General features: G+C 39.4%; 1 protein-coding gene across 2 annotated transcripts in view; it reads right to left on the bottom strand.

Annotated features, from left to right (window-relative positions):
* Positions 1–5,060: 5,060 nt before the first annotated feature.
* The window catches only part of LOC133830658 (pre-mRNA-splicing factor ATP-dependent RNA helicase DEAH1), a 43,154-nt gene continuing 37,737 nt past the window's right edge, over positions 5,061–10,477 (bottom strand). For both annotated transcript variants that reach the window (XR_009892161.1, XM_062260675.1), the window contains exons 29-30: positions 5,505–5,592; positions 5,061–5,407 (exon numbers count right to left, since the gene is read on the bottom strand). Coding sequence is in view for 1 of the 2 variants with exons in the window: in XM_062260675.1 (XP_062116659.1) it covers positions 5,549–5,592 (44 nt within the window). In the remaining variant the exon portion in view is untranslated. The remainder of the gene's footprint in view (positions 5,408–5,504; positions 5,593–10,477) is intronic.

Raw genomic sequence — 10,477 nt, 5'->3', positions numbered from 1 at the left:
GCCAAGAAGTTTCATGTGCGCCGCAGCGCTTGGTGATGCGCGTCGCGGCCCGTGTGGGTGTCAGTGGGGTGCTAGCCTCTGTTTCGAGGCTAGCCGCGGTGCTTGTGGGTAGGGTCGCGGCTCTTAGTGCCAGGTTGTGTTTTTAAGGGTGTTTAGGCTTGGGAACTCAATGGTTAAGGCTCGGGATGGATTTTATCACCCGGATTGATAGAATTCAAGGTCTCAGAGGTTAGGGTTATGGCTTAAAGTTATTTAGTGGATTAGAACTTGATGGATGGATATTGTTAATGTGTTGTGACTAGGGTTTCGTCGAGGCTCAAGTTAGAGGACTGCGCTCGGGACATCGGTGCTCGGAGAGCTCGGGACTCAGGTAAGAAAACCCTTGTCTCCATAGAGCTTGTATGTAGGGCTGAGCCCAATGTGTTTGAATAGAGCTTGTATGCAGGGCTGAGCCCAATGTGTTTGAATTGCAGGGCGTAGCCCTTTGATTGAATTTGTTAGTATTTTGTAGTTGTTTATTATGCTATGAATGCAATTATGTGAATGATCGGCAAGAGCCGGGAACGGTGTAGGCCAAGGTCGGCAGGGCCGGAAATGGCAAGGGGCCGGGAACAGCAAAGGGCCGGGAATAGCGTTAGTCACGTTGAGTGTAAGGCCGAGTACGGCAAGGGGCCAGGAGCAGCGTTGAGCACGTGGAGTGCGAGTTGCTAGGGCGAGTCCCTAAAAGGATGCCTGGGATATCGTAACGGTGTAGACCACGAACCCAGGGTCTGGTAAAGAGCCTGGGACGGCTTGGTCGTATGTGTTTAGCCTATTAATGGCCTGTTTATATGATATGTGTTGATTTTTGCATATGTTACCTGTTATGGGTTTTCTTGCTGGGCTTCGGCTCACAGATGCTCTGTGCTGCAGGTAGGGTAAGGAGAAGGCCAACCAACCGTGAGTGTAGCAGGCATGAGGCGGCGTGTACATGTTTGGCCAGCCTGGCTACCACAGCCAGTGGATTTTGGGAGATGTTTGTAAATAAACTTATATTTTGTCGTTTAGTCGACTTGGTTTAATCTATATGTTGTAAATGTTTCTAAACTGTATTTTGGGATCCCAGGTGTTAAACTTTTATGATTTTCAATGAAATGGAATTGTTTCTAAAGTTTTCTTCTGTTTGTGACTTAATTACACTATTTGCCCTAAAACCTCGATTAGCGAGTTGAATGCACGTTTTAAACTCACTTAGTAACGACTCTAAGGCAGTAGGGCGTTACAGGCTCTCTGACTTGAGGAGAGACCCAGCGCTTGTGAGGGGCGTCCTGGCTCAAATTGGGGATTTTGGCCAAATTAGGTTTCGGGTGGCAGGAACTCAAACCTAACGGCTCGGGAAGGGTTTTACCACTCGGTATAGTAGAATTTGAGGTTCCAGAGGCTAGGTCTCTGTCTGGAAGTCTTTATTTACTCGATATTGATGGATATCACTTATTATGGTTGTCACTAGGGTACTGCTAGGTCTCAGAACAGGATTGTGCTCGAGAGTCGTTGTTTGTGCTTGGACCAGAGGTAAAAAAATTGCACCCAATACGTGATATATGTGATTAGGGCCTGGCCTGGTTGTTAAATATAGATGTGATTAAAGCTCGGGCCCCTGTGAACGAGCATGATTATGATTATGCCTATGATTGTTTGATTAAGCATGCTTGAATGCTCTATATCTGGATAATTTTTAATTGATGTATGCTTGTTTGCATTATCTGATTGAAAATACTTGACTTATAAGTCAATGATGGCAATAGCGCACTGAGCGCTAGTCGAAAGCATTGACTTATAAGTCATGGGCAGCTAGCGCGCGGTGCGCAGGTCGATATGGTTAAGCCTAATCAAGAGTGTGATATACGCTTGAATGACCCTATGGTCGCTTGGAAAATAAAGCGCTAGGTATGTTGGGGTAGCTCTAAGGCTGGTTATACAAAAGATAGGGAAATGGGCCCCGGTGAGACTTTATAGTCATTTATTTAGGGCAGCAGCCCCAGTGTGAGTCTATGGTCACGTATCTAGGGCAACGGGCCCTGGGGTGACACTGTAGTCACTTATCTTAATAGGATGCATGCATGAGTAGGGTTATTAATGCTAGGCGTAATATGTTGTTAACTACTTATGAGTATGTTTAAGTTTTCTTGTTGAACCTCGGCTCACGGGTGCTTTGTGATGCAAGTAAGGGAAAAGGGAAGATAGACCAGCCATGAGTTGGAGAGTTTCGGTGACGACTTGTATATATGCGACTGCTCGACCATCACGGTCGAGGTTTCTCAGAGAAACTAGGGTTAAACCCTATTTTTCCGCTTAGGCCGACTTATTGTAACTTTTGAGTTGTAAACAACATTTTAAATGTTTATTTTGGGACCCATGTACGAACGTAAACATTTTAATGAAATGGTTATTTCTTTTGACCCTAAATTGTTAATCATGTTTAGTTACACATTTATGGCCAAAAGACTCGTATTAGAGAGTATAGCACTATTTAAAATACACAATGTGACGGTCTCTGCTATCCAGAGTGTTACAATTACAGTATAGACTATAGCCATAGTACACATTCAATATAAGAATTAAAATTGGCATCCAACACACTCTTGCGCCTAAAATAAGCATTTACTCCTAAAAGAGCACACTCATACCCATTCAATAGAAAATAACAAATTTGAATAGAAGTTTAAGGGTCATTGAACTCAAAAATAACACTAATTGAGCTATGGCATATCATTTATTTTTGTAGAACCTTTTTTTTAATGACATATAATTTTATTAGAATGGTATATTAATTTTTTGTGATGCAGTATATCAAAGTTAATGAAATTTAATTTGTTACTTAGGGAAAGAACATAAAATAAAATTCATGGTATATAATTTTATTTGCATGATATATACATTATTTGTACTTTGGTATATCAAATTTTATTATTGTTATTCTATATCAATTGTTTTTGTTAAAACAAAAAACTATGGTATATATGACATATATGTTTAATAACATAGTATATCTATAATAAAAAAAATTTAATGATTGTATAATAAATTTTGTGAAGGAATATTTTGTATTTATTTAGTTGTGTATTTATATATATATATATATATACATAAACTAATTTGGTGGTATCTTATTTTATTATCATGAAATAAAGCATTTGTGTTTGTGTTAGAACTTTATGATATATATATAGTTTTAATTATGGTATATAGTTTTTTATTCTCTTATTTCAAAGTTTTCCAAATATATGCATTTTTAGTAGTGGTATATGTTTTTTTTATCTTTGGTATGTATATATATAGATATACATAATGTAACAGGTTCTTTAACGTCTTTTTCAAAAAGTATAAATGAAACTCAAAGTTGATTGGAATAAATAAAATTTAAGTTAATAAAAAATTATGTACATAGTCTCTAAATATTCATATTGTTTCAATACTATAAGCAAACATATAGAAATAAATGAAAAAAAATAAATAAAATAGTAAATAGAAAATCTTTTTATTTTCTCAAAGTAAATAATTATACCCTAAATCATTATATACGAATTCAAAACGGAACTAAGAGACAAAATATTTAAAATGAAACGAGTATCAACTTAACTTGCTATATAAAAATAGTATATTTGGTAATGTATAGTATTAAGAAAGTAAAGTTTGACTATTTTCCTACAACCCCAAGCACCCCCTCCCCGCCCAAAAAAAAAGTTTCTAAAATATGTTAGTGAAAGAAAGAGGGTAAACAGATTTTTGTCTTTGCTAAAAACTTTAAAACAATGATATATTTTTAATCTGACACGGGATGACGCTATTTTGCTCCAATGCCTAAAATAAGAAACTTTAGAGAATCTCGTAAGGTTCATAGAAATTAGATGCAAGTTTTTCATTCAACTTTCTAGCTAACAAATGTTGCCAATAAGGATGTAACTTTAAATAAACAAAATCGTCCACTTCATAAGAAATATCTCGGTATTTGTGAATATCATAAAATTATATTTTCTATGGGACCTGTTGAAGGTGAAATTTGAGCTCGCCAAAAACAGTATCCCATTGAATTAGCTAAGTCTCTACGATAACATTAGAAGTCGAACCCACTTCATAGTAGACAAAAGGCGAAGGTTTACGATAAAGGATTTTGAAAGGTGTCATGCTAGTTGCAATATGGAACGATGTGTTATAGCTATATTCTACCCTAGTAAGCCAAGACGAGCATCAAATGTTTGCAGCAAAATATCTCAAATAAGTCTCAAGCCCTCGATTAGCCACCTCAAATTGACCGTATGTTTGAGGATGGTAGGTGAAACTCCTACGAAGTTCAGAACCTTGAAAGGTAAATAACTCTGCCAAAATAAATTCACAAAAATCTTATCACCATCAAATATTATACTTCTAGGCATCCCATGGAGACAGACAACACCATGTAAAAGATCAATAGCAACTGTAATGGTTGTGAAAGGATGCTCAAAAGAAATAACGTATGCATACTTTGACAATCAACCAACGACCCAAGGATTATATCAAAACCTTTAGATTTAGGTAGCCCCTTGATGAGGTCCATTTACATGACCAACAAAGAACATAGCCTCTCATATTTGTGTCTGTGTCGCTCGCATGTAGAAGTTACAAAGTTCTAAACACCCCGCTTGATCCGGACTATTTAGGAGTACAAGACATTTTTTTGTCCAGTCCTCCAAAATCCTATAATAAATGGTCTAGTCCCGTGTGTTAGTCCAATGTCGATAACCCTTTATGTATTTTCTTTCCAACACTTCCTTGTAGGATCAATGTCAATACCTTTGCTAGAATATTTTAACCATAAACAAGTCAAAACTGTTTTATTCTCCATAATCAATTTTGTGTCTTATTATTTTTTGAAAGTACCAATGGAACTTCAAAAGTACCATCAGCGTAAAAGTCAGCTACAATTGGGTAGTCTTGCTCTCGAAAGAACTCCAGAAATTCGTAGAAACGAATAAACTGACCAATTACAATCAAGCGCAGCAAATGAAATCCTGTATTGAAAAATTGGGTTCAAAATACTAAGATTCTACAGATTCTAAGTGACTGTTTCATTTTAGCATAAAAAAGGTCTCCAACCAACCAATTCAGAATAACTCATGTAACATATCATCCAAATTTTGGTTAAAATGAAGAAAAAGGAAAGCAATGCGAGAGAAAGGTGTCGGGGGAACCTACAATGATGGTTAGTCTATGATGATGCATGTACAAAAAATTGTAGTTAGTCTGTGTTATACAAAATTGTATGTACAACAGTACACTGTTTCTATATCATTCTGATTTTACTTTTATCCCCAACCATTACCAGCTGTATATACAATATGATCGTTTTCGCGGCCTTCTCCATATGCACTAACAGCCCGATGCATATTCTCTGTATTCACGCCAAAGATGATAAAAGTCAGCATAAAAGACTCAAGTAACAATATAATAACACGAGCTAATATAAAATGATATTTTTTGCTAAATACCTTCAATCTTGTTCCTAAGTTGTGACCTTTTTTTTTTTTTGGTCCTATGATGCCCGGCCTTCTCCGCGAGGCATCTTCTTTGTACTCGCTGCCATAGATTATGAAAGTTAGCACATAAATATCATTAAGCTCAATTTGAATCAACAAAATATATTATTACCACCAAGTATAATGTCACAACCCTAAGCCTAACTAGCCGATGTCAAATCAATATTTGACCAAACAGGAATCAGTCTAAAATAGAATCATCACTAAAAATTAACAAATTATGACAGGTTCAAGGTTGACAATTTCAATTATTTATCTAAGTGGTGGTCAATGGTGTTATTGATGAGTTGATAGACGAGTTGCATGGGGCTCGTGTATTTTTGAAGTTAGACTTGCGCTCGGGGTACCATCAAATTCGGGTGCGGCCGGAAGATATCCATAAAACGGCCTTTAGGACTCATGAAGGCCACTATGAGTTTGTAGTGATGCCATTTGGACTGACCAACGCCCCCGCCTCCTTTCAATCTCAGCTGAACGACATTTTCCAGCCGCATCTTCGAAAAAGAGTATTGGTCTTTTTCGACGACATCCTCGTCAATAGCCCGGATGAGGAAACTCATGTCAAAGATCTTGAAATCGTGTTGCAAACATTGTCTCACCACCAGTTTTTTGCTAACTTCAAGAAGTGCTGTTTTGGGCAGCGACAAGTTGAATATTTGGGTCACATTATTTCAGGCGAGGGGGTGGCGGTGGACCCTTCTAAGATCCAAGCTATGCTGGATTGGCCGCTGCCCAAAACAATTAAAGAGCTGCGGAGATTCCTTGGGCTCACAGGGTATTATAGTAAGTTTGTCAAGAACTATGGGGCCATTGCTAGACCTCTCACTGACCAACTTAAAAAAGACCAATATGGCTGGACCGAAGAAGCTTCTGCTGCATTTGAAGAACTGAAGAAAACGCTGACCACAGTACTTGTCTTAGCACTTCCAGATTTTACCAAGCCGTTTGTGGTTGAAACTAATGCTTCGGGGTTTGGCGTAGGGGCTGTTTTGATGCAGGAGGGACGGCCACTAGCGTATTTCAGTCAAGTATTGAAGCCCAAAGCGAGGCTGAAATCCATATATGAAAAAGAACTCATGGCTATTGTACTAGCGGTACTCAAATGGCGTCCTTACCTCCTAGGACGACGATTTATTGTGCGCACAGATCAGAAAAGTCTCAAATTTTTGTTAGAACAACGGCTGGTTACTCCTGAACATCAGAAGTGGTTAGTCAAATTGTTGGGATTTGATTTTGAGATTCAGTATCGCTCAGGGGAAACAAATAGGGCGGCTGATGCTTTGTCTCGGGTCAGTCATGTGGAATGTTCTTTACTGACATCTACTACATGGATGGATTGGGAGCTAGTTGATCGTGAGGTGGCAGCAGACCCTTTTTTGTCTCGGGTTAAGGCAGATTTGGAGCAAGGAAAAGTTATTGCTGGGTTTTCAATATTCCAGCAACGGGTACTGTACAAGGGCCGCTTAGTTTTGTCCAGCACTTCAGCTTTGTTACCCCATTTTTTGCGTGAGTATCACGGTTCGCCCATAGGGGGCCATTCGGGGGAGCTGCGAACTTACCAACGGCTGAAAGGAGATGTCTATTGGGTAGGAATGAAGGCTAGGATCTTGGAGTTTGTGCGTTCTTGTGAGATTTGCCAGCAAAACAAATATTTAGCCATGCCACCAGGGGGTTTATTGCAGCCTTTATCGCTGCCAGCACAAGTTTGGGAGGAGTTGACTATGGATTTTATAGAAGGGCTGCCTAAGTCGGAAGGTGTAGACACTATACTCGTGGTGGTGGATAGGCTGAGTAAATACAGCCACTTTATAGGCCTTCGGCACCCCTTTAATGCTAAAATGGAGGCTGAAGCGTTTGTTACACATGTAGTCAAGTTGCATGGAATCCCGCTGTCTATTGTGTCTGATCGTGACAGAATTTTTCTCAGCCATTTTTTGTCAGAATTGTTTAAACTACAAGGGACGGAACTTCGCCGTAGTACTTCTTATCACCCCCAAACGGATGGCCAATCCGAGGTTGTGAATAGGTGCCTGGAGACCTATCTTCGTTGTTTCGCTTCGAACCGTCCAAAGGCTTGGGCTAAATGGTTAGCGTGGGCTGAGTATTGGTACAACACCACTTTTCACTCATCCTTGGGTTGCACTCCATTCAAGGTCTTATACGGGCGTGACCCCCCATCGTTGATTCGTTACGCAGCAGGTACCACTCATGTGATGGCTGTTGACCAGCTACTTGAAGAGCGCGATGCATTCTTGGATGACTTGAAAATGCACCTGCTGCGAGCACAACAGAAAATGAAAGAAGGAGCTGACGGGTCGCGACGACTGGTGGAGTTCGCTGTGGGAGACAAGGTATTTGTGAAATTGCGGCCCTACCGACAGAAATCATTGGCTACCAGAAAGAATGAGAAGCTGGCAGCAAGATATTATGGCCCTTTCGCAGTTCTGAAACGCATTGGAAAAGTCGCTTACCGCCTAGACTTGCCCCCTTCGTCAGCCATCCATCCGGTTTTTCATGTTTCGCAACTCCGTGCTGCTGTCGGGACTGCTCATTCTTCCACCACGCTCCCAGCCACTTTAACTTCAGACCTAGAACTTATTGTAGAACCTGCTGAGGTGCTGAATATCCGACAGAACCCAGCCTCTCCAGACCAATGTGTTGAAGTGCTTATCCGCTGGAAGGATCTGCCAGATTTCGAAGCTACGTGGGAGAAATTTGAAGCTATACGACGTCAGTTTCCAGCCTTCAACCTTGAGGACAAGGTTCACAAATTGGGCGGGAGTAATGTTAGGCTTGATAAGCCTAGTATCCGGTTCACCTATACTAGGAGGGGGTCGGGTCACAAGGGTCAAGGGTAACTAGGTCATTTTGTGATAGTTGGTTAGAAGGGCAAATTGGGTACTGAGTAGCCTATTAGTGGGAAAAGGAAGCTAGTAATTAGTTATGCAAGAATTAAGATGATTCTAGGCATCATGGGATATTTTCCTCTCTGTTTGTATGAGACTCATAGCATATTTTTCATTCAACAAAGCTTCAGATTATTCATTATTGGTTTACTGTTTTATTGCTTGCTATTCTGTTTCTGGTTTCTACTATTCTGTTTCTAGATTCTGCAGAGATTGTAAATAGGTCCTATTAAATGGTCATCAGAATACTGGACCACCAAATGAGAGTGTATCACAATTAACGCAAATCCCTGTAAGTCATCCCTCTGTGTGCAAGGAAACACTCCTAATTTATTAGAATATGATAAGAAACATCAGTTGATGTGATCATTTACTATCATTGCAATTTGCAGGATTCAAAACGCAAAAAACTATAGTGCATCGTACTTGTCAGAATATATGTATATATTAGCTGTAAATTAGCAAATATATTAGAATTAATTGTAATTTGTTAGTTTCCTATATTCTTCTAGTATCCTGGATTAGCTTTTCTAGTTTGTATATAAATACATATTATTTTCTCAATGAAAGATAAGGAAATATAATTCTCCTCACTTCATATAACATGGTATCAGAGATTTTTTAGCTTCCGAAATTCGAATTTTGCTACAAAATTAGGGTTTTTCTTTTGGGTTTTTGATCAAACACAAATTATGGTTCAGTCTATTTTTAGGGTTTATTTTGTAAACCTTACTTCTGTTAGTCATTTATTCTCACCGCCCACACCACGAGGATCCTCAGTCGTCGATCGCCGTTTCCCCAAAGACGGGTGGGCAGAATCCCTGCGCATGGCCCCACATGCCAGCATGTGATAGCACGTGGCCCCATCTCTGACGGCCGTTTTTTGTTCCGGTTGTTCTCCTCTACATTTTTGGTTGATTCGTGCCTCATTCTTGCTCACCTAGTTTTCGTACTTGCAATTGTCAAGGTTTGTTCTAGGTTCATTGTTGTGCTTCTACTTGGTTTAGGAGTTATGGCTGAGAGTAAATCAGAGACTAAATCAGTGGTTGTATCTGATGTGGTTCCTGTGATGTCCAAAATCACGGACCATAAACTGACTGGATCAAATTTCTTAGAGTGAAGTAAGACTATTCGGCTTTATCTACACAGTATTGACAAAGATGACTATTTAACTAATGACCCTCCTAAAGAGAAAGATGATTCGAGGCAAGCGTGGCTCAGGAAAGATGCTCGCTTGTTTCTCCAAATCTAGAATTCTATTGATAGTGAGGTAATTGGCTTGATCAATTACTAGGAGTTGGTTAAAAAACTAATAATGGATTATTTGGAATTTTTGTATTCTGGAAAAGGCAATCTCTCCCGTATGTATGAGGTTTGCAAAGCATTCTACCGTGTGGAGAAACAAGATCAATCCCTTATCAACTACTTTATGACATTTAAAAAGACGTATGAGGAGCTTAATATGTTGCTACTATTTAGTCCTGATGTAAAGGTTCAACAACGCCAGCGAGAGCAGATGGCTATCATGAGCTTTCTAGCAAGCCTCTCACCTGAATTTGATGTTGCGAAGGCACAAGTTCTTTCTGCTTTTGATATCTCTTCTTTACAAGATGTCTTTAGCCGTGTTCTTCACATAAAAATTACTCCCTCCGTTCCCATTAATAGTGCTTTGGTAAGTCGTAATAATTATGCGCCTTGGAAATCTTCTACTCCGAGTGGACACAGAGGAGGCAGTTTGCAAGGATTTGAAACTCGACCACCAGATTCTAGAGGCATTATTTGCAATTACTGCAAAAAGTCACGCCACACCAAGTTTGTGTAGAAAGCTACAGTTTATAAGTCAGCAAAAACACTCTACTAATGTTGCAAGTACTAATGATGCCTTAGATAAATCAGTCCTTATTTCTGCGGATGAATTTGCCAAGTTCTCACAATATCATGAATCACTGAAGTCGTCATCTCCTTCTATCACTGCTATTATTGATTCAAGGTAAATCTAATGCGTCTTTTTTCCTCATC

The sequence above is a fragment of the Humulus lupulus genome, chromosome 4, assembly GCF_963169125.1.
Source record: "Humulus lupulus chromosome 4, drHumLupu1.1, whole genome shotgun sequence".
NCBI classification, from domain to species: domain Eukaryota; kingdom Viridiplantae; phylum Streptophyta; class Magnoliopsida; order Rosales; family Cannabaceae; genus Humulus; species Humulus lupulus.
The sequence above is the reverse complement of the archived record's forward strand: the minus strand, read 5'-3'. Positions and strand labels throughout refer to the sequence as shown.